Raw genomic sequence first — 24,920 nt, forward strand, 5'->3', positions numbered from 1 at the left:
TTTTTTTATTAAATAAATAATACTTTTTTTTTTTTAACTCAGAAAGACAGACAATTGAGTAAATGGCTTTATATCCTTGCTGGAGAGGTTCATATATCAAAGATCTATAATCCGATTCTTGTGACTAATGAATTCAGAAAATGAATATACATCACACAATATGACAAAGACACAGCTACACAACCAAAGATAACTAAAAGACTCACATGTAACAGTCTTAAAGAGGCTTCAGCAGATCCTGAATAGGTTTCTGTTTACAAGTCATTCTGGGTAAACTAATACAATCCACAAAGATTCATTTAATTGAATTAACATGGAGATAGGGTACAAATAAAACAAAACAAAAACAATCTGTTAAAAGTATACAATATTTAACAAACACTACATTAAAACATTAGAAACAATTTATCATTGTAAGAAAGAATCATTTTAGAAGATTGCTTCATTATTCTTCACATAAATAATCTCTAATCATAGCACCTCTCAGATTTGCAAAAATAACAATTCAATAAATTATGATTTATGTGTTAATAACAGTACAAGACAGAAATTCCTGAGCATGATTATAATATTGCATGAACGGAGAGACTCTAATGGACAGTTCTAGTGTCAATGCAATTAGAAGAAACAACACTAAGATGCAAGTTTACATAAACAGCATATCCATGGGTTGAACATATATTAGTTAGTGTATGTGCATTTGAGTGTGATTTCAAGGCTTGTCAGACTATAGCTTTCAGTCTGATGGCTTGTTATCTTAGATACTGTCAATCTATCAAGTGTTAAAACATTGTCATTTCAAGAACTGCATATAGTCAAATACAAATATCCTCAACAGCCTGACAGCTTCAGCAGATAGCACTATTTGGTCAATTAGGTGTTAAGAATGAAACAAGGCACTTGTATACTAGGAAAGGTGTATATATTTGTAGGGCCTAATGTTTTTAGGTATGTATTTATTTAGGGCCTCCCTCCAACATCTTCCTCAGTGTGTTGATGACATCCTCTCCACTTCTCCATGGCACCACATTGGGCTTGAACTCTCCAGGCTTGGCTTCTTCCATCTCTTGGATCAGTTTGTGCATTGGGAAGTCCCGCCGCGGGAACGCTATATCGCTTGGTGACAATGTGAGCGATGGGCAAAAGTCATTGGCCCCGTCGCCCACATACAGAATCTTCTGGTAGGGCTGCCCACCTCTCTCATGGATGCGCTGGGCCACATACTGCCTAACCACCACCGCTTTGCACATGTTCTTTGGGCACCGCAGGCAGTCATGGGAGTGGAAGGGGCGAAGCTGCAACTGCCCATTACCATCAAAGTGAGCTGGGTTGGTGAAAATGCGCAGAAACAGTGGGCGGAAACCCAGGTGCTGCAGCCACGTCTCGATGAAGACAGTATTGGCGTCAGACACACAGATGACTTCAAAGTCACGCGATGGATGGGAAAGCAGAAAGCGCATCAGAGCTGGGATGCCAGGGCAAGGAGGGAGCTTCTCCACTGTGCCCCGAATAGCTGCAGGAGTGATGCCCTGTTCGGCGAAGTAGGCCAGCACACGCTGCATGTACTCTGTATAGCAGCCAGGGCGGTACGTGTCCTTCAACCAGTCAGGCAGGACCCCGCCAGGCGCCACAGTAACCATAGAATCATCGCTGCACTCGTCCACCAGAGTCTCATCAAAGTCAAAGAATATAAGAAAACGCCTATCATTAGGGAGCGGAGCCTGAGCTCTGGTGCCATGTTGATGATGGTCATCCACTCCTCCAACGGGATGGGGTGGAGAAACACAGCAGTTGAACACAGAGTCCCGCATCATGGACAGGAGGGAAGAACAGAAAAAATATCTATTTCTCCTGCTGGTTTTGCTCCTCCTCTGCATATGAAAAGAGCAGTTATATCAGAATACAAATTTCGAGCTGACATAAGAAGTGAGAAACAGAAGCAAGACCAGGAAGACAGAAAGATCGGTCATTTCTGGAGATTTAAAGGAACATTCCGGGTTCAATAAACTCAATCGAGAGCATTTCTGGCATAATGTTGATTTTTTTTTTTACACACAAAGAATTAATATAATTTTATTTTTAGAAAAATCGAGGTTCCAGAATTTTGAAAAATCGAGGGTCCAGAAAGGCACTTACAATTGAAGTGAATGGGGCTGTAACCATTAACATTAAAATACTCACTGTTTCAAAAGTATAGCAATAAGACATACATAATGAATGTTATCTTGTAAATGGAAGTGAATGGGGCCAATAAAATATAACAAAATAAAATAATAGTAGTAAACAAAATACTCACTTTAAAAAATATATAAATATGCGTGTTAACATTATTTCAGTGTGATAAAATCGCGTTCTAACCTTTTCTGTGTGAAGTTACATCGAATTTTGAAAATTCGTTGCCATGACAACGTAATGCCATAAACCTAAAAACGACGATTACAACTTAAAAGCTCAAATAATACATTAGTGTTAACAGAATAATTAATGTAAGTGCTTTTATAAATTATAAGCTTCACATTTCTGCCTTTAAACTCGACAAAAATCTCTTCCATTAAGGTGCCTCGCTGTTAACCTATATTTTCTTTTCGTTTTTTTTTTTTGTTTTTTTGTTTTTTGTGGTAAACAAAATGATGCCACAAATGTCGAGTGACCTTAAGTTGTATTGAACTAGGAATATTCTTTTAGCCGTTTTGCTTTAACGGTACAGGAGTCAGAGTCAATTCACGTATGCAAGAAACCTTTCAGACCAAATTATATGTGCAAATGATTTTACTCACCTATGTTTGCCTTGAGCTCGCCGCGGCGCACTGTCAACCTTTAAAATAAAACAGTACTACTTAATATGCGAACAGCATCATGCAAACTCGTTACCAAGTATAGCCAAAGTTTTTCTAGCAAGTCTGTCAACTGGCGGCCATCTTTGAACGCTCCCGGGAGACTATTTCCAGTCATACCAGTGCAGCTCCTATCTACTTGAATGTAGAAAGACAAACATCTCTAAAACGTTTGGTCAGGATTGGGATAAAAGGACATATTTAAAATCAGCAATACAATCTGACAATACTGGAATGCAAGATTATTTATTTTTAACCTCATATTATGCTAAAAAACGCAATTTTCCCGGATTGTATAGCTAATGCGCATGCGCGTTCTAGAGTTGATTGACAGGCGACGTCTACATCTAAACGATGATTGGCTCTTTTAACTGTAAGGCGGAATTTATTTTCTACGTACGTTGACCGTGGGGCGCTCTCCTTTGGTTGAGCGTTCCAATTTCTCCCGTTCATTTGAATAGAAGTGGCCCGTCTCTGCTAAATTATCTCTGGTATAGCATACGGTCGAATTAATAAATACGGATACAATAAAATGGTCAGTGTGATTTCTCTCATGTCATGCTCTCATAGCTCTTCAAAAACTCGTTATGCAGCACATTTGTGACCTTGCTTTTATTTTAAAACCATATCAGATGATGCAACAACGATTTTTCCGCCACCTAACAATGACATAGGTAGCAAAAGATCCTGGCTCAAAGTATTGCTTTGAAGTTTAGCAAAAATCACGCCTCTTACGTTACAAATACTTTCTAAATAAGTAATATTTGAAATAAATTATACCCATACAGTATATTAAATCTACAACAATCAGTCAACATGGATTGACATAATAGAATATTTGAGGAGTAAAACAGTAGATTACCTGGAGCTGAGGTTCAGTTTAGTTGGTCATCACTACCGATCGCTGCTCTCTGTGTTTGCCTGGCTGTTCTAAAGTGCTGCTGCTGAAGATTTATGTTCTGATACAGCTCTCTGGAACACCACTGTGACGCGCATCGGACGAGCCCCGCCTCGCATCCATCAACGGAACCAAACATTACTGAGAACCAAGCGCCTTTTATCCGTGTATATAGATCAATAACAATGAATAAATCCAGGGGTATTTCTTTAATAAGAGACAAAAGTATAACAAATTAGACATTTGAAAGCTGCACTGTAATGTTTTAATACTCAGGTGCCGTTCTAAAAAATATAATAATAATAGAAACATATAAAACAGTGCAGACGGAGGCAATAACGGGTTCGGAGTGAACGGCCCCTTATTGATTAGTTTTTTACGCTCTTTGTTGTATTTATATATTATTATATGCATCTTTATTTTGCACTTTCGGCGGCCTATAGGCTACTTTTATTTAGGCTACACGGATGGTCAAAATTAATAAGACAACTGTGCATATGAAGCAGATCTGAAACAGATCAGTTACCACTCGTTTTTAAAGAAATATTCCGTGTTCAATACAAGTTCATTTCAATGGACAGCATTTGTGGCATAATGTTGATTACCCATAGGCGGAACCCCTATCTGAGGGTTGTCCCCCTCCTAAAATATCATATGTATTGTAAATAATATTATGATATATTCTTAAAATAATTGTTTAAGAAATAAAATAATACAAATGCAAACGGGGCAACAACAAAAAACCCCTTGGTGTCCCCTTCAAAAATTGCTCTTGAGAATTGCCCCCCAAAAAAAATTTTTTTGATGAAATTTTCGCCCCTGTGATTACCACAAAACAAAAAAAATCATACTGTCATATTAGGGGTTGTATACATTACGTACATTACGGCAACGAAGTTGTAAAATTGGAAATACGTTTACACATGAAAGGTTAGCAAACAATTATATCACACTAAATCATGTTAACACACATGTTATAGGCTATACTTTGAAACAGTGATCATTTTAACATTTATGGATTGGCTCCATTGACTTCCATTGAAAGGGCCTCAATGTAACCCAGATTGTTTCTTTTTTAAAACAAAATACCATACGAATTAAAATATTTTTTTGTGGTAATCATCATTATGCCACAAGCGCTGTGGATTGAGCTTCATTTGTATTGAACCCTGAATATTCCTTTAAGCTTTTAGTCTTTTATACACTTAGTTTTTCCCCCTTCCTTGTTCCTTAGAAACACTATTTTTGGGAAAGGGAGCTGGTGTCATTATTGACATACTCAAACTGGGAGGACAAATACTTGATTGCTTTTCATTTCCGTCTGACCTACTCCTTATTAATCCAACAAGTATAAGTGGGACAGGGGAGAAGAGAGAAACATGAGACTATTGATCTAATGGCATCAGAGAACACAAGGCAATCTTATCACTGCAATTGTAACCTTATATCGACACAGAGAACCCCTTAATCAAAGGCCTGATATTTTGAAGAGATACATGACAATGACCTTTGTAGAGTTTAATCAGGACGCTTAAATCATGTGACTGTTACTGTCTGTCATAACTTCTGCATTCAACACACATGTTAGCAACAGTATCTAAATTAGGTAATTCCATAAGATGTTTTTTGTGTGTTTATATAAAGCTATTGACCCTTAAACGCATACCTCGAGTCTTTGGTGACCCAGGACCTCATTTTACCCCTTGTACCTCGTGCATTTTTTGGAGTTATGCACACAACTCTTTAGTATTCCTCAACATTTCACTTCTAAATCGTGAAACACACACACACACACACACACACACACACACACACACACACACTGATGCAGCTATCATTATGAGGTCTCTCCATAGACATAATGGTTTATACTGTACGAACTATAGATTCTATCCCCTAAACCTAACACAACCCCCAAACCTAACCCTCACAAAAAACGTTCTGCATTTTTACATTTTCAACTAAATTTCATTTAGTATGCTTTTTTAAAGCAATTTGAATTATGGGGACACTGGAAATGTCCTCATAAACCACATTTACCGCATAATACCCTGTAATTACCAGTTCATAACCTAAATAGAGTCCTTGTAAAACACTTAACCCCCCCAGGGTAATACAATTAACTGTACGGTCACATTCCTGAGAGTGAGACCTTTCATTTGATATATGACTTGTCCATTTATGTGCTATGTGAAGGATTTTTATTTTTATATAACTATTTCTACACCATTACCTATTTTTAACACAAATGTTTTGAGGCCTTATTTTGTTATTTTAAGTAACATAAATGCAGAAGTGATGGTTATCTATGAAAAATTCAGATACTAAGCTTTCAAATGATCCCTCATATGTCTAGCTTACATGAACATTTTAAGGGGAGACTTTTTTGAGATATGGCGACCCCCTTTGGATTGAGTACATTTTTACAATTATTTCATATCTATACAAGTTTACCATCACAGGATATCTATTTATTTGTTTATAACAAGACAAGTGTATCTATCTATATTTATATAGATTTTCTGCCCTTTTCTCCCTAATTTGGACTGCCCAATTCGCTCCAAGTCCTCGTGGTAGCGTAGTGACTTGCCTCAATCCGGGTGGCGGAGGACGAATGAGACTGTGCATTTTATCTTGTGGCTTGTTGAGCCTGTTACCGCGGAGATGTAACGCACGGAATTCTCTGCACCATCCAAGCACAACTCACCACACGCCCCACCGAGAGCGAGAAACACACATTATAATGACCATGAGGAGGTTACCCCATGTGACTCTACCCTCCCTAGCAACCAGGCCAAATTGATTGCTTGGGAGACCTGGCTGGAGTCACTCAGCATGCCCTGGATTCGAACTCGTGACTCCAGGTGTGGTAGTCAGTGTCTACACAGGCCCCCAATTGAGAACTATTTAAATTCAAATTACTATATCAAGTTGATTTTCTGTGGAACAGTGGAGAATTATTTGTACCTCATGTGCATGTACACATACATATTTCTTACTCAAGGTGGCGCTGTTGTTTCAGTGACTGACTTGATGTACATTTTACATTGCTATTTGTTGAAAAAAATAACATGGAAGTAAACTATAGCAAGTACAACACATGAACAATGATAGGACTATTGTCGAAATTGTTGTGCATCTATTTAGACTCAATAAGTGCCTGAGTAAATACTTGTGTAGATTATGTGCAAGTCAATATCTGTTTGACAGCCAGTTGCAACTCATGAAATTCAGTGTGAAAGTAATGAATGCTGTTCTACATTTGTCCTGATTTGTTTCATTATCTCTTTGATGTATGCAAAATAAAACATCAGAATATATTTTACTCTATTATTTTCTTATTGTCTTGAAAATATTTAGAAAATGTTACACTATCTGTGCATTTTGTAGATCCATTTGTGATAGATAAGGGCTGGGTCTCTAAAGACTTTGTCCCCAAAGGCTAGCCAAGTCCCCCCCCCCATCCTCATCTTTATTTAAATGTTTTTCACGTCTGATTTAAGAGTAAAAGTTAATTTTACAGAATAACAAATAAAGACAAACCTATGGTCCCCGCACCTAGCTGTGGATTTCACTCAAAAAGCGTCAAAGGTCAGATAAAAGTGTGAGCTCATAGCGAGTCATTTGGTTATCCAGAATAAAGAATTAAAAATGCCCCACGCCCATCTCTCTCTCAAACACACTTCAAACCAACAGTATGTACACATTCGTAAAAATTCAGACAAGTGAATTCTGCTTTTGGCTAATTCAATATTATTTTTTGTTTTACTTCTTTAAAGTTAGCAGAAAATGTGTTAAATGAACATTATAAAAAGGCCTGAAATTAATGCAAGTCCATTATGGTCTCTTGGAGAAACAAAAACAAACAGTTTATAAAGAAGTTTTTGTACCAGACTCAACGCCCAAGTAAAACACTGCTCGAGTTGGTGTAGAGAGACTGAAACAGACTGGATGAGAATAGGAAGTCCATTTGTTTTAAAACACCTAACAAGAATAAACATTATTATGGTCTGCTTATTTTGCTCATCTAGAAAGATTTTATTAAAAAAGTGCATTCTGTCAACTGATGGAGAAGGGAGAGAATCAAATGCATATAACTGTAATAACATTGGTTAATAAAAGACAAGATTGACTGCCACATTTACTAATGAGAACTTCACAGATGAAAAGGGACAACACTTGAAGCAAAAATAAATGGTTGAATACAGGTGAATTATAGCAACAGACTAAATTTCACTAACATTTAACAAAAGATTCAAACTTCTCCCTATGTGATTCTCCCCATTTTCCAACAGCCTGCCAACTTTAAAGAGATAGTTCACCCTCACAAAAATGTATTCGATCATCACTTACTGACTTTCACACACGTGACTATCATCTGTTGAACACAATTGGAGATGTTATGGAGAATGTTAGGGACAGAATTCTCGGTTACCATTTTCTTCCCATACAATAAAAGTGAATAGTGACCGAGGCGGTCAGTCTCTAACATTCTAGCTAACAGCTCAGCTTGTTTGGAAAAACAAGAAGGTGAGTAAATAATGACAGAATTCTCATTTTTAGGTGAACCATCCCTTTAACATACTGGACATTTAATCATTCTTTGTCAGTTACGCAAACCTCTAACTTGGCAGTAAAGTGCAGAGGGCAGACAGTCTAATGAGAGAACAAACAAAATCACACAATCAATCAATCAATCAACAGTGATTGACTCAAGGCTTCTCGTTACTTTCTCTGTGCTGCTCCTACCTTCACTATTTAACACAAAAGAACCATTTTAACACATACACATACTTTAAAGGAATAATTCATCAAAACCAAAAAACTGAAATTCTGCAAACATTTTCTCACCCTCGTCTTTTTTAAAGCCCATAACTTTCTTTTCATGGAAATATTTAACAATGTCTAAGCTGCTCTTTTACATACAATGAAAGTGGATGGGGACCAGGGACAGCTGTGGTCACCGTTCACTTTTAATGGAAAAAATTATCATGGACATCTTTCTAGACAGTCGTACAGATCTGGAACAGGGGAGGTTGTGAGGGTGAGTAAATAATGGAATTTCCATTTTTTTGGGGTGAACAATTCCTTTAATTATCTGCATGATAAAGAATCATGTAGTAGGAAAAGATAGATAGAAACTACAAAGCAGCTTTTGATACCAGCACCACAGAGGCATAATATGTCACACACGCATACAGACAAACATAACGGCACTCCTCTCCTACATTCTGTAGAATACATGATAAGAAACTAATCCTTTCCATATCTTCCAATCCATCACACAATCTCACTTCAACGTACAAATCTGTTTTCCTTTAAAAATGTGCACAGAGTAAGTTATATCTACATTACACAAATAAAAATATTGGTTAAGCGAGTTAGATCATATAGCACATACAGTAAAACAAAGAATTCGCTTTTTCTGCTTCAGGTGCAGTCCTCCTATTTCACATCACAGCATTGGTCTTAACAGTCTCAAATTCTGACTGAACACATCAGAGAGCTACAGGCATTATCCAGAAAGCACATTTTAATAATTATAAAAAAACAAAACAAAAAAATCCAATATTGGAAGAAAAGCATCAACAACCACAATCGGGCAACAGAAAGATTTGTCATATAGACTACACTGAGTTTGCTTAAGTGCTGTATATTATGTAAGTGTGACATGTATTTGTGTCAGTATTTCATAATGTAGGAATATTTTGAATGGTTGGGAAGACCTACATTTCTAAAGTAGTTACACTGCATTTTAAAGTGATTGATTTGTGATTTTGAAACTTAGACCTTTAACCTGTAAATATTTGAACCCGTAGAACCCTTGCAGCAGCAGATGAGTTGATAAAAAATAAGGGGCTGTTCAGAACCAACACGATCTTGTGTAAAAAAAAAAAATAGATGCAGTGCAACGAATAGAACAGACTGCAGGTCTCGTAAAACATGTTTTTAATATTTAAGTGCTTTTTAGACGGCACGCAACAATCAAAGACGTCTAGCACATGTTTAAACAGAAAAACAGCGCAAACACACAAAAACGTTTGGTGTGAACGGCCCCTAAGAGAGAGAGAGAGAGAGAGAGAAAGTAAGAGGTCACGTTTTTGCCATTTAAACCACAATGGCACACAATGTTTTGTTCATTGTGATACACAACCATTTTGTGTAATCAGAGTTTGATGAATCAGAGTAATGCTTTCAGAAGTTGTGTTTTGTGTTGAGTTCACAGAGTTCATCCATCTAAAAAACCTGTTTGGTCACCAGTGCTAGTGGCAAGTATGTTTGTAGTCTGTAATCAGTTTTTTTTTCTTCCCCCAACACATACACATAAAGATCACCTTTTCATTGAGTGTGAATTAGACAGGTGTATAATGCAGTAATGTGTGCCTTTCTGCTCTATTCTCCAAGGAGCACCTTATTGGAGCTGCATTCGGTTTTAATGGTGTTGCTGTGCAGCGCCCTGTCGCAGGTATGCGTCCTCATGTGCGCAGTGGTTTATTGGCTCGCTCTTGAAAAGGGCAGGAGGTGGGGGTAGGACAGAAGGCTGCACTGAAATATGCTGAGAGGCGTGGCTCGTCATGGGGGTGTGTCCTGTGTGATGGACAGAAGAATGAGTATGTGTGGGGTGTTGTTGTACGGGTGTGGTCGGCATGTGCATATGAGTAAAGACGTGTGTCGCAACCGCTCTCTGAGGCAGGGGCCCCGTGGCAGGACAAATCATTCCAGGGCCTACGGATGCAATGGAAGGCGTTGACTGAGTGGGCTGAGGTGGACTGTGGGTGTGGCCAGTAAGCTGAATAGGAATCGTCATGGTGGCAGGTTGAAGGGTCACCGGGCTGGTGACGCGAAAGCACTTCTCCCGGTGTGCCTTGAGCATGTTGGAAAAGCGGAAACGCTGGCCGCATATTTCGCATGGGTAAGGCTTTTCTCCTGTGTGGGTGCGCCGATGTCGCTTCATGTTGGGGCGGCTGGTGAAACTCTTCCCACAAATCTCACAGATGAATGGCTTCTCACCTGCAGAGAAACAGGAGAAGGGGAAAAAGGAGAGAGAAATTAGATTTTGTTTTAAAAGTTTTTCTTCTCTGGCATTACAGCTACACAGGCAACAGCAGACTTGAGTTCAGCTGCGTTAAACACGTGGTGCATGCCATTATTACAGAGAACATCTAGGAAATTCTGGGTGTGTTTAACCACAAGTATAATTTTGAGAGAGAGAGAAAGCAAAAAAGGCATACAGTGCAACCAGTTTAGTCTGATTCAGGAATGAATGAAAAATGAGCAGGTTATTTAAATGCAGTTTTTCTCAACTGGTGGGTCCCAGGTCTGTTCGAATGAATCGTGGACAGCAGGAAAGAACAATGCCATGGTTCTAACTCAATTGACAATTTTGCAGCGGCCGCCCAAACAAATTGTACGATACGCTCATTATATGTGACACTTTATATGTGTTAACTCTGTTTCTCATAGGCAACGCGGTATTTGCGTTTGAGGATGGCACTAGCAATCACAGAACCTATTGTATCTCTGGAGCACTTGCGCATCAACTGGACTTCCATATTCCGGCGCAGACCACAAAACTGATGTGACCCACTTGAATTCTAGTGAAAATATTCTAGTTAAAGCTCTGTGGAGGAAGTCAAACCTCTTAAAAAGTAGCCCCAACATGCTAAACCGCACTGATGAGGAAAAGAGCAACACTGTGCTATGCATCAAAATAAAGTTTTTATTTTAAGTACACATCACCCTTTACCGTAGTAGCAGTAACTCTAATATTTTGACAAAAATGTTGTCGATTCAAATTAAAGAATCTCTTATGACAAATGTGGCAATTGTAGTTAATGTTTCTAAACGTGTTTAGGCTACTATTTTCTCATAACAAATACTATGATTTATTTTAAAAAGACTAGATAATAATAATAATAAAAAACCTTATTTGTATGTAGTGCCTTTAAAAGTAGCTTCGAGGCACTTTATATAGAAAAGTAAATATAAGAATAAAAAGGATAAAGAAGACAATATAAAACAAATATAAACATGCATATCATTATGAAAAATACATAACAAAACAGAATAGAAAAAATAGATTAATTGGTAAAAGGTTTCCTGAAATATGTTTAAGATAAAATTTAAATATGCTAAGACCCTGTGCGTCTCTAATATCAGCTGGTAGTGAGTTCCACAATTTTGGAGCACAAGAAAACGCCACGTCACCCACAGATCTTAAACGAGTCAGAGGGATTACTAAGAGACCTGATTTGGAGGCGTGTAGATCATGGTATAATGAATTATAAACAGATACTGTGTGGAATCAAACCATGCAAAACCAAAACAAAAGTGTTTATCAGCTATTGACCTAACCACAGTAATAAGGAGCCATCCATGGTCTTACCTGTATTTATATTGCATGGATTGCACTGTAAATATAAAGTAAGTGCAAGTTAATAAAGGGCTTAAAAGTCTGGACCTCCAAGACTTATGGACAAATTATGGAGAAAGTTTTCCTCCTGTGTAATATTTGATATTAGGAAGTAAACGGGATAAAAACTATAGGCTCATAAAAAGGCAAGATTAAAGAAAATGCAAACCAGGCTACATTAAAGACCGGTTACGTTTTTTTTTTACTATGTTGGGTCTCCCCTTAATGTCCAATGTAAAATCTGGGTCCTGGAGCAAAACCTGTTGATAAACACTGTTTTAACGAATCAGTAACTTCTAGATGAGAACTCTTACAAGGAACGGAAAACACCTGTGGAGACTTTTCCGCTTTTGGATTCCGACTCACAGAAGTACCCTCGTACCATTTCAACCATTTTTCCTCTGACACAGTTGGAACACACGATTCAATAGCAACAACACCGATGGAGGATAGCGGGATCGGAGTTACAGTTTTGTAAGGACTGTTTTACAGAAGCTTTGTCTGCATACAAAAACATGGTCAGCTTCCTAATCGGTTAATGGTTTAAACGACAGTGTTTTTATATAAATGGAACTCTACAGCACCGAAGCAGCATTTTCCCATTTTCGGAAACGGTCTATGCTGCATCCCAAAGCCACAGTGAGAGGAGAGGCGTCATAAACTTATTTATCAACATAATCTTTTACAATAAAGGATTTTATGACTCAACATAAATTACTGTACTGAAATACTCAATCACTGACTTAAAAAAGATGTCTTGATGCAATACTTCCCTCATGTAAACTAGATTTCATGATGGTTAAGTGTAAAAGAGTTCAATTTAGGGCTGGGCGAAATGGTCAAAAATATTGTCACAATATTCTTTTTCATATTGTTCGATATCGATATTTATCACTGTATACATTCACATTTGCACATTTTGTATTTCCAAGTTGGCAGAAAAAAAAAATCCTACACAGTCAAAATAGTCAATACAAAACTGCATTGGGGGCCCAGAGACAGCCAAAGCAGTTTATCAATCGAGTGCAGTTATATATGAAATGAAAATCTGTTTGTTTTTAAGCATAATGACAGGATATCATTTTTACATTCAAATTATTTGTATATTTTATTTACATTCAGATAGCAAGTATGGGGGCATAGAAGCCCCTGTGACTGATAAATGATACTGTATGGGGGTTCAGGGGTATCCCCTGAGAGAAAATGTAGAAAATGTAAAAGTCTGAATAGACCATTTTGAGATTTTCATTAAAGTGGGACAGACTAGGCTACAAACTAGTAATTTTATTGTCTTTCCTTGTTATCCATGCCAGAGATGATGACATCTGATTAATTTCACACAATTAAAACAGAAATCTATTTGTTTATTATTAAAGGCCCGTAAAATGCCGATTTAGAAGGAAAAAATGTTACGGTTTAAAGGCACTCTGGAACCACGTTTTCAGGCAACACGTGTAGATCAGGACAGGGCATAAATGAAACGTGTTCAGTGCTAGGGAAGAATATGCAAGAATACAGTGCAGAAAAGATCAGATCTGGTGTACACAGCACTTTTGATTTGACGCGCTGCTTACTAAAGACGATGAGAGGGTGCAACAGTCTTCATAATGTCTTGCGGCCCTGACCCAGATCGTGGTGACTGGCATAACCTAATTGTTATCAAGGCAGCAAACTTAAGCAACTTCATACGGTCCGAGAATGCTGTAATGCGTTTTTAGTGACACGCACCTGATCGTCTAAACGCATAACACAGGCTAAATATGGAAAAAGTCTCAAAAGCTTATCGATATTGTGGATTTTTTTTATTGCGATATATAAAGATCATTTTAAGTCACCCAGCCCTAGTTCAATTACCCACTCTCAATAAACATCTTATTATTTATATCGGTCATCTCAGGAAAAACAAGAAAATCAAATATTCAAAAATCACTTTATTTTCTGTATAGTCAAACAGTACAGATGCGATGAAAACTCAAAGTGTGTCTCCCAATGAAGTCACCCCCCTTTGGATACTTTGTTGTTTATTTTATTTCTGTTAAGGGAACTTTAAAATTAGTGCAAACACCTGAGTAGCAGGCTAGCATTTAGCTGTTAACAAATTGCGGCTGTGGACTCCACCATTCTGACAGATACTGACTCACTTCATCTGACTCTTATGGATTGGATGTTTATGCCAACGTGTTGTTACAGTTCTGATATTAATAATGTAATCTAGTATGTAGTAAGGACAAATTATGGGGGAGGTGATGGCATTTATGTAAGAAATACTTTATTTACTTAATCTTATAATATTACAAGAGTCTTATTCATTATTCACTGGGTATAAGCACAAGGTTTGAATTTATCCTGGTGCGTGTTTGTGCACCTCACCTGTGTGTGTCTTCATGTGTTCATCAAAATACTGTTTCATGTTGAAGTCTTTGCCACACCACTGGCACATAAACTGCTTGTGTCCTATGTGAATGCTCATATGCGACCGCAGCTGGTATTTATACTGGAACCTCTCGTCACAGTTCTGCACACACACAAACAGAAATAGACAGTGTGTGGGTGGATGTAGTTTCAGCTTCACATCAAATCAAAGCCATGCTGCAGAACCCCAACTTGGTAATATGACCATAATAACCTGTCATTATGGCTCATAAGCCTGTCATTAACATACTATTTATAGAAAACACTCAGTCTAACTCTCCATCATAGCATCCCTAAAATTAAGTAACTGAGCCACACCCTGACAAACCTCGTGAGGTGCATACTCCTCAAGAACAGCGGAGTAAAATGAAAATGTCTCTTAAATGCAGTAATTCAGATTCATCAGCATTTTACTTGGTCAGGGTGTGGCTTAGTCCTTTCATTTTAAGGATGCTGAGTGAGCCTAATGAATGTGGGTGGGGTGAATGCAGCTAACTAACCTTAACTTTGATCACTTGCCTTTAGAAAAAACAAAAAACAAAGGACAATACATTATGTAAAATATAACATACAGTAAGCCAGTGTGATTAGGACCTTACATTTTTACACAGCTACTTGCCAAATAAGTAAATAAAAGGCACAAAAAAAAAAAGTGATACATGACACATGAAACTAGCACTGCTATGTGGAAGTATGGGACAGTCAATTATACAGTTATCATTAAACAAAAATATTTGACCCCAAAATGACATGATTACCCAATCAGAATCATTCCAGAGAGCTGTGCATTAAGCTGAAACAACATAATATCCATGCTGTAAGAAAACGTAAGCTCACAAATTATAAATCAAATTCTGTTATTTTTTTACACACACATACAGCGCTCTAGGCTGTTCCAGTCTCATGGTGACACTGGTTAAAGAAATGTGTCCAAAAAATTCAGCAAACAGAATGCAACAAACTATTTTATGAACCATAATGAGTTACACTTTTATTCATGCTCTTATTCAAACATACAGAAATAAAAGTTGTTTGTAAAGGTCAACATTCTGCCATAGACGAGGCATTTTATGGCGCTCCCCAAAAAACAAATACAAATCAGGAAAAATAAATAGGACAAGTCAGTCTGAAAATAACCGCATATATTTATGAATATCATTATCATTTTAATAGTGTTTGTATAGTACACTGCATGTTCATTTTAGAGTTCTCAAACTCTAAACTAATAATAATTATTAATTAATAAAGTGTCAGCCATTAACCTTTCAAGCTGATATGAGCTACAACCTGATTAGATTAGATTCAGATTCACAAGCTCTCGATTCTGATTCGATATCGATTAATATGGGTATGTCAGTTATGTCTCTTATGCTTGCATATGAAAGAAGTTATCTCCAAGCTAATGCTGTAAATGACAGGAGACTAGTTATATTAAGAAAATATAACATTTTACTAATTATGTTTTATTAGTTTTATAATGTCACATTTAGGCATTTAAACATGAACAAATCAATGTATTCAATAAATAAATAAGATATTATGTTGCATATAATTTTTGTTTAATTGCATAATTTTTTACTATTTACAAGTATTTACACTGATTTTTACATTGATGGCAAGTGCTAAAAGCAAAACCAGTCTTTAACAAAAAATTATAATTTTATTTTGCATTTCTGTAAAGAGCACCTTTAAATGAGCGCATGTTAACGAAAAAGAGACTCAAATGGCTTTATCTCTAATATGCATGAATAGAATAAAATTTTTCTTTTTTGTTGTTTTTGAACAACAACTGACTGTAGAGAACACAAAGGGTATTAAAAGAGACATTATTCAATGATGTGGATCTCCTCTTTGGACAAACATTACACAAAACAACTTTTACTCTACACACGCAGTGAAAGAATCTCCCTGCTGAATATTCAACCACTATACTACACAATCTCTGGTAAGTGAAATCCAAACATTTACCAGCCAGTTGACAAATATATAAATTTTTAGTCACATAGCGTGAAATTTGGAATCAAATTCGAGTGATTTCCTCTCATTGAAGTGGAGAGTTGCGCACAGTGTTAAAGATTGATCTTGGGATTTAAGAATCGATATTGATACCTGTGACGAGTAGGAGGGCATGGCTGGGCCGTGACTATGCATGCCTACCCCCCCAATCGGGTTAATCGGCAGAGGAGAGAGAGATAAAGGCAGCTGCAGGCGGCAGTTTAGAGAGAAAGCCACATGCAGCTACCGTGTGTGTGTTTATGTTTGTGTCTTTGTTTTTTAATTTTACATTAAATATTACTTTGACTGTTCAGCCGGTTCCCACCTCCTTTCCCATTTTAACCCCCATTTCATTGGTCCGAAACCCGGGGAGGAGGAGGGACGTGCTGATGTGGAGTCCTCGCCATGCCAGATATACGTCATGCTAGGGGTTCCACGGACTGAGGCAAAGGTGGGATGAGCGTGACTACGCATGCCAGGCCTCCAATCGGGCTAATAAGCTGAGGGATAAAGGCAGCCGGATGCAGCAGTTCGACAGCCACACGCAGCTGCCGTGTGTGCATTTATGTTTGTATTTTACATTAAATAGAGGACACGTGACGCAATGTGAGAAGCAGTCATGCGAGCGACTAACCCTGCACACTTTGCTAGTTTTTAATTATTTTCATGTTATATTCTGGTGAGATTCGATACACCCAGTTACATACTTGCTCTTTGAGGTAAACATGGCAAAGTAGTAAAAATCCTCACACAATGGAGACATTAAAAGACACATACATGTTCAAGCAGAGGCCTCTGACGACCCTGCGAGCCGTGGACTCGATTTGGAAGGCACGTCGGGAAAAGAAATTCATCGTCAACTGTCCAACATCTCAGTGATGCTGTTGAAGGTTGTTGCTGACTTGGAGGATCTCGCTGAAATACGTCGATCGATTACGCCGATGGAAACAAAATTGCCTGAGTTGGTCACAAGAGTGGCAGATATTGAGAGGCTGATTGATTATCTGGAGCCATCGGATAGGCAATTATCCGCTAATCTGCCCGTGTCTAAAACAGACTTGGAACGTATTTTGGAAAAACTGGAATTTTTTCGAAAACATAAGCCGAAGGAATAACATAAGGATTGTTGGATTTCCTGAGCATGAAGGCAGAGATATGGTGAAATTCCTTGACGACCTCTTCTCGAGTCTGCTCGACATAACAGGCCATAAACTGGAAATTGAGCAAGCTCACAGAGTGCCAGCTCACAGATCTGCTGAGGGAAACGGGCCCCAATAAATTCTGGCCAAATTTCTGAGATCATCCGATAAAGATCTCGTGTTGCGCCAGACGAGGAGTAAAGGAAAGCTTACTTGGAAGAATCACAATATTTTCTTGTTCCCGGACTTTGCGAATTCGACAAGAGAGAAACACGATGGGTTCAAGGAATGTAAGAAACTCTTACATCAACGGAAGATTGCTTTTGCACTGATGTTTCCAGCCAAACTGAGAATAAACACCAAGGATGGCAACAAAGTATTTACATGTCCCAAACTGGCACTCTCCTTCATAAATACATAGGAGTGAGTAAGCCATTTGATGTTTTTATATTAGTGGTCTGACTCGCTGTTCAGTGACTCGATTGTCTGAGGTTTTGTTTCTTTTTGCGTTGGCTCCTCCTAGCTGCTGGAGTTTGTTTTGTGGAATGACACTTCCTTCAAGAAACGTTTGCATTGATGGAAGATCGTTTTTACACTCAAGTTCCCACCCAGATTGAGAATGGACACTATGGATGACTGCAAAATATCTACATGCTCACATAAAGGATGTCTTTTATAAAGTTTATGGGCTGAGTAAGTCATGGTGTATTTATTTATTTTTGTACGACCTCCGAGTGAGTTTGGCTCTTGATCATCCGAGGAACTGGGATACCTGTTTTGTTTCTTTTCATGCTGGTTCCGCCTGGCAGCTGCAGCTTGTTTTATGGAATTACACTGCTTCGGGACAGTTGTGGATGAATCTGTTCGATCTATGTGCTTATGCCTCCTGTTGGCTTGAGTTTGTTTTTTGTGGAATATTTTTAAGGGACAATAGAATGATTTCGTCATCTTCTGCACTCACAACGGCTGGCTCACTGAACAACAGTTTGTCTGTCGAGGAAACTGAATGGCTTTATATCGGCTGGAATTTGTTTTGTGGAAGAACACACCTTTGAGACAGTTCTGTGAATGAATCTACATGTTCTTTGTGTTTATTCTCTCTGTTGGCTTGGGTCTGTTTTACAAAGTATCTTCTGTCATGTAATTTTGCCTCACAAAATTTGTGCAGAAGCACCAGACTTCAACAAACCGATGGCAAAGTTGTCGCGGGGGCTTTCGTAGGCGTACATGGACATTTTGAGTTTAGAGGGATTGACGCAGGGAAGCTTTTGGCTTGATATATAAAGCTTTTTCTACCATTCCCTCAGTGAAATCTGCTGGTGGTGAAATATGTACCTCAGCCATTCATATTAATAATGCTTTCAAAGAGTTCTATCTTGAGCTTTATAGTTCCACGTCTACTGATGAAGATATCAGAAAATTTGTTGAGCCATTAGAACTCCCTAAATTGACGACTGAGCAAATAAATTCTCTTGATTCTGAGATAACCTTGGAGGAGCTTCACGAGGTAATTAAGGCCTTGCCTAGAGGCAAAGCTCCAGGGCCAGATGGTTTTGCTACAGAACTGGCTCCACTTTTGTTAGAAGTTTATGCAGAGTCATTAAAGAACATTAAAGAACAGAAAGACATCTCTTATACAAATATATCAGGTGGGGTTCATTCGGGGCTGTAGCTCTTCTGATAACATTAGGTTTTTCATCAATATCATGTGGTCAGTAACGAATGATCGGGGGGGTGTTGTGGGGTTTAAATGTTGATTGTTTATATATATATATATATATATATATATATATATATATATATATATATATATATATATATATGTTTTGCATTTCTTTGTTATTGTATGATTTAATAAAAAATAATAATTACAAAAAATTGTACATTAAATATTACTTTCACTGTTGCTGGAGCAAACGAAGGGTTTCCCTTCCAAACAATATAGTATGTGATCAAACGTCTGTGTGCAAGTGTGAGTTCGTACCTCACAACGGAAGGGCTTCTCTCCTGAATGCTGAAGTGAGTGCACTTTCAGTGACATGCTGCGCTTAAAAGACTTTCCACAGGTTTCACAGGTAAATGGCATGTCCTTTGTGTGAGCTACAGAGCACAGACAGAAGAATGTATTACACACAAATATGTTTTTAAAAGATACATGTGGTTATACAAACCTTTACAATATCTTCTCTAATAAGATATCAAAGTTATTCACAAGGACAGAGTTGCAGTGTGTCGGTGTGCACATTTACGTACCGACCATGTGCTTGCGGACATGAGCCATGGTGTAGAATTTCTTCTCACAAATCTCACAGGCATATTTCTTCTCTGCAAAGCCATGGACAATCTTAATATGCTCATGAAGAGACCACAGCTTCTTAAAGGACTTATTACATGACACACACTGGAACATAGAAAAGACACATAATGCATTGTTAGCAAAGAACAGTAGTAGTGTTAGCCACTTCAAGTCTACGAGATTGTGTTTGTGAGGTTCCATGACCCACAAAAACCTGACTAAAGTCTCCCCCTGCTGGTAAGCATTGATACTGGCATGACATATCCCTTACCTCAAGTCCACATGTCCAATCCAGGGCCGTTTTTAGCTATAAGCAATATAAGTGGCCACTAAGGGCCCCGAGCCACCAGGGGGCCCTGCAAGGCAAAGTCGTTTTTGTTTTTTGTCAATATGGTTATTTATTGGTCATTTATTAATTTTTGTTTGCGTTGCGTCTAATTAACACTGTATATTCCAATTGTAAATTAATATATTCAAATTTCCTGAAGAATAATTGTGGTGTCATTCTTGGGTGGGCCTGGATCTGGGGGGCCACTAAGTAGGAATTTGCTTAGGGCCCCAAATGTGCAAACCACCCTGATCCCATCTATAGATCAACTGTTTTATAAATCATCTCAGTTTTTTTCAAATGTCCCTTCATTGTGAAGTGACAGGTTGGCTATAATGTGTGTTTTACATCAATCTAGCTCAACATTTGTCATTTGCATACTTTATTTTCAACCTATATATATATATATATATATATATATATGCCTGTTATGGGTTTAAACATTTATTAATTAAAAGTCTTATATTGAGTCCAGCGATTTGGTTGAATTACGCACACAGTAAAATATGAGCACAAAAAGATACCGGACAGAGGTAGATTTATGTAACAGTACTCTTCACTTGTGTCACTCGCATAGAAATATTTTTTTCATCAATTTGCATCAGGTATAATGTTCTAACAATAAGTAATTTCCAGTGAACAATGATTGGATCTGTTGAACACATTTTAAAAAGCCACAATAAAAGATAAATAAACAATTAAAAGATTAAAAAAAATAAAAGATACGGAAAATAACTAAATATGACAACATTATGATTGATATGAAAAAAGTTATTTTGTACTTCAAAAACATTTTTGCACTTCCATTTTTGAAGTTCAAAACAACAGAACATTTTACATGCATGTACTGTAAATGACAGAACATCTCAAATTCATATTATGCATATGCTGGGCAATTGGAAACACATCATTCAAACACATCATGGAAGACTAAAATGTTTTAACCAAAGGAGCAAAACCCCCTTTAATTTATGTATTTTACTGTAGTGGCATATAACGGATAATAGATTATGAAATCCAGACTGCTAGAGGGTGCTGCTTACTCATACAGTGCTGACTGTAGTGCTGAACACAGACTATATTTTCCAAACGCAGCCTTTTAAGGTGTAGTAATCATGCAAAGCAATATTGCGATTTCACTCTTAATTTAATCAATTGTGCAACATTAATGGATATCATACCAATGTCTAAGAAGTCAAAGTCTGCTGGTCTCAAGCATTTCATATGGTTTCAGTCATCATGTAGCCTACTGGTAAAGGCCAATTTCACAATAGTCATGTCTGCAATGCTGTTTTTTCCTCAATGTGTGAACGAGAAAAAAATAAGAATGAAATATTACATGCTCTTAGGTGGGCCAACCGTTCTACATATTGTGGCTATTATTATTTCTGGATTGTGCATTTGAACTCAAGAGTTTTAACAAAATGATTTACTAATCAATTATAAATAAACCATAGTTTTTTCATATTGGCGTTTTCATGCTTATAACCGATATGTCGATGGTGTTAATTTTGGTCATTAACTGGCCGAAATTTTTCGGTGCATACCTAGATATATAAAATAACAGCTAATTATAATTATATATATTTTAATGAAGAAAATGCTAGGGTTTGAGTGCCAGCTGCTCAGACCAGGGTCTATAATGGCTATATTTAAAATGTCAAGTGAACAACCTTTCAAAAAAGAAAATCAGATTTGTGCCATATTCGGCTGCAGTGTGAAAGTACCCTCAAGCTCCATTCAAACATGCAGTGTCATCTAGCAAAAAAGATACATGATCTCATTAATTTTCAATGAGAGTGACCTCTGGAGACTAGATGTGGGCAGGTCCAGTGACTTCAGAAAGTTGAGAAAAGTTTAACTTTACGCATGTAAGGAGTGACTTTCGGCAGCGACGACCAATAGAAGTGAAGACGTTGTCAGTGGAGCCAGATGTACGGTCCACCAATAACGTTAAAGCAACAGCAGTAGGAAAGCCCACTAGCGACTTCACAGTAAAGAGTTAAGTGACATCAAGTGATAAAGTCACTGCATGTGTGAATGGGGCTTCAGAGGTAAATATTTACATAAAAGATTTAAAAGTACAGTAGTAAGAACAGCTCAGGGAGAAGGTGAAAAAGGTTTGTGTAAAACTAAATGACAACTGTTTTGATGCAAGATATCTTGATTCACTTTTCGAAATCAGGGAAAACATATGAAGGATGTTCCTTACCTGGATGTTCTTCTCACAGTCCGTCTGCTGGTGCAGGGCGAGTTCACTCTCCAGCACAAACTTCTTCCCACACTTGTCACAGATCTGCATGCGTCGGTGCGTGACATTCATGTGTTTGTCGAGATACCAGCGGGTGTTAAACACACGTGGACATTTTTCACACGCCAGCGTCTCCTCCTCACCTTCTCCCTTGGGCCCTCCTCCTGCACCCGTTGCTCCTGAGGCAGAAGCAGCAGAACCTTTGGCCTCCCTGGCTGGTCTACGCTTTTGGTGCAGGACTTCGGCATTCTTCCTCCGTCCCCTGGTGGTCATGCCGGTGGTGGATGTAGTTGCACTTCCTGTTGATGATGTGGTTAAGCGGCGACTCTTCCGCCATGGCTGACTAGCCTCTCTGCCCCTGTGTGCTTGTTGTGCTCTTGTTCGCCGACTATTGTTCTCCTCTTCCTCTTCTTCATCTTCATCCTCCTCTTCCAGATCCTCTTCAGCACTATCATCATCTTCTGCACTGTCTTCCTCCTCATCCTCTTCTTCCTCTTCCTCACTGTTGCTCTTGTCTTCTTCTGCAGTGTTAAGATTTTCCGTATCGTCCCCTTTGGACACGTGGAGGGTCTGGTTATTCAGGTTGACCTCCACGATAATCTGTGCTCGTTTAAATTCATCCTCCGCCCCGGCTTCATTTTCAGCTTCTGAATCTTCAGAGGTTTCTCCATTCCCTCTCTGGGGCACCCCCTTTGTCCCAGATTGTCCCGTTCCTTCCCTATAAAACTGCTGAACTAGGGCAGGAAGGGGGTTCAAATCAGAAGGCATGTGCGACTCTGGCCTAGTACCCATCGTGTTGTCGATGACCAAAGAGAATGGTTGGACCGTTACATCTCGTTTGAACAGTTTCGCCGATAGTTCGGCATCAGGAGTGGAGGCGTTATGGAAATAGGTTTGGGGGGGTTGAGTCTCCTCCTGAGACATTGTCTCTGGGCCAGACACCTCCTCCTTCAGTGTCTGGCAGGACATCATTGGCAGCCGTCTGCGTGAGTGGCAGCCTTTTCAAATGTCTTATGTGTTTCCCTCTTCAAACTTGAAAATCTGTACTATTTCCTCTCAAGGAGATATAGGGGCAAGGGTGACCAACCCCTCCTCTCCAGAATGAGAGGAGGGCAAAATAAATTCAAGGGTCAAGAGAATAGGAAAACAGGAGGGTGGAATAGGTAAAACCCAAACACAAATTAGCCTAAGCCAAACCAGGGCTCCATTAGTTTTACCATCATGAGAAATATCAAAAAATGTGAGACAGGAGGACGGCGATTGACTAATTTCAGTCCTCAACAGTACTAACGCAAAGTCTGCATCACTATGCATCTACACGTGCATATTTCCCCAAAATAAGATGGCTTCTGAAGGCAAGTCTTCTTGTCTTAAGATCCCAGCTTCAATCGCTCAACAGTATCTCCATTTCCCATGCAAAAACAATAGCAATGCCTCATCTATAATCTCTGCTGAATCAGACACAAAAGCCACCTTAGTGCATTTGCACTCAATGATCAGATCTCAGTCATTACCAGCTGCTCCAGATCGGCACCCTGCAGCCAGACACTACCTGAAAAAGAACAAGAAATAAAGTGAAAGGTTGGGAGAGGAATGAAAGACAATTGAAAACCAATTATCTCAGGAGTCCACTACGATGTCATGCAGTGTTAAATATGTACATCAAAGCATAGTAAATGAACCACAACTACCATTGAAACAAGAGCAGGATGTCATCAAAACAGGCTGTAGAACATGTTACCGCTTTTAAAAGGCAAAGAAGAACAAAAAGACAAATTTGACCAAAATCTTTGAAATTACAGTGACTGTCACCTGGTTAAAACCTCTTGTCTCTACATCAGGTGTCATATATTCTTTGTACATGTGTGAGAGGGAGTGAGAGAGCAAATAAGAGAGGGAAAAGAGAAAGAGAAATGAAACTGAAGCCTGGTTAAGGTGTAGAGGTCTAGAATCTCACTACTAATCAGATATACACACCAGACCGCAACCGTTTCGCTTTGGCGTGTGTGAGCAACTTCAACTTAAACCACAAGAAGCAGAGTATAGAAAACACACTTTCACACATATTTTTCAGGTTCTATCTATATCAATGTCATCGAAAATGTCAGAGATTTCTTTGTTAAAATATTGGACTATCATATCAAAATATGGGACAATCATAAAAACATAAAACCACTCACTGTTATAACAGGCCTCCAACTGAGAACTAGATTTTTAAATTTTCTGAAGAAAATGTAAGTGGTGTTTGCCTGTGCAAAGGTCTTCACCACGATCCTAGGATGTTGGGGTGGTTTGACAGGGTGTTGCTATGCAGTTGCTAAGGTGTTCTGCATGATTGCAAGGCGTTTGCTTAT

The 24,920-nt window shown here is 38.3% G+C and overlaps 2 protein-coding genes across 4 annotated transcripts in view; both read right to left on the reverse strand.

The window, feature by feature from the left end:
• Nucleotides 1–3,770, reverse strand: LOC127653382 (probable phosphatase phospho1). 2 transcript variants are annotated; one of them, XM_052140056.1, is made up of 3 exons: nt 3,697–3,770; nt 2,778–2,815; nt 1–1,871 (listed from the first exon to the last, which is right to left on the reverse strand). In XM_052140056.1, the coding sequence occupies exon 3, from the start codon at nt 1,812–1,814 to the stop codon at nt 957–959; it is 858 nt and encodes a 285-aa protein (XP_051996016.1). In that variant the 5' UTR covers nt 1,815–1,871; nt 2,778–2,815; nt 3,697–3,770; the 3' UTR covers nt 1–956. The 2 variants fall into 2 exon arrangements, with proteins under 2 accessions (XP_051996016.1, XP_051996017.1); XM_052140057.1 differs by lacking the exon at nt 2,778–2,815.
• Nucleotides 3,771–7,477: 3,707 nt separating this feature from the next.
• Nucleotides 7,478–24,920, reverse strand: part of LOC127653379 (zinc finger protein 652-like) — a 32,227-nt gene continuing 14,784 nt past the window's right edge. For both annotated transcript variants that reach the window (XM_052140051.1, XM_052140052.1), the window contains exons 2-6: nt 22,528–24,118; nt 19,945–20,092; nt 19,676–19,791; nt 14,511–14,660; nt 7,478–10,738 (exon numbers count right to left, since the gene is read on the reverse strand). In XM_052140051.1, the coding sequence (XP_051996011.1) occupies nt 10,166–10,738; nt 14,511–14,660; nt 19,676–19,791; nt 19,945–20,092; nt 22,528–23,538 (1,998 nt within the window). In that variant the 5' untranslated portion in view covers nt 23,539–24,118 and the 3' untranslated portion in view covers nt 7,478–10,165. The remainder of the gene's footprint in view (nt 10,739–14,510; nt 14,661–19,675; nt 19,792–19,944; nt 20,093–22,527; nt 24,119–24,920) is intronic.

The sequence above is a fragment of the Xyrauchen texanus genome, chromosome 12 (assembly GCF_025860055.1).
Source record: "Xyrauchen texanus isolate HMW12.3.18 chromosome 12, RBS_HiC_50CHRs, whole genome shotgun sequence".
Classification (NCBI taxonomy): Eukaryota; Metazoa; Chordata; class Actinopteri; order Cypriniformes; family Catostomidae; genus Xyrauchen; species Xyrauchen texanus.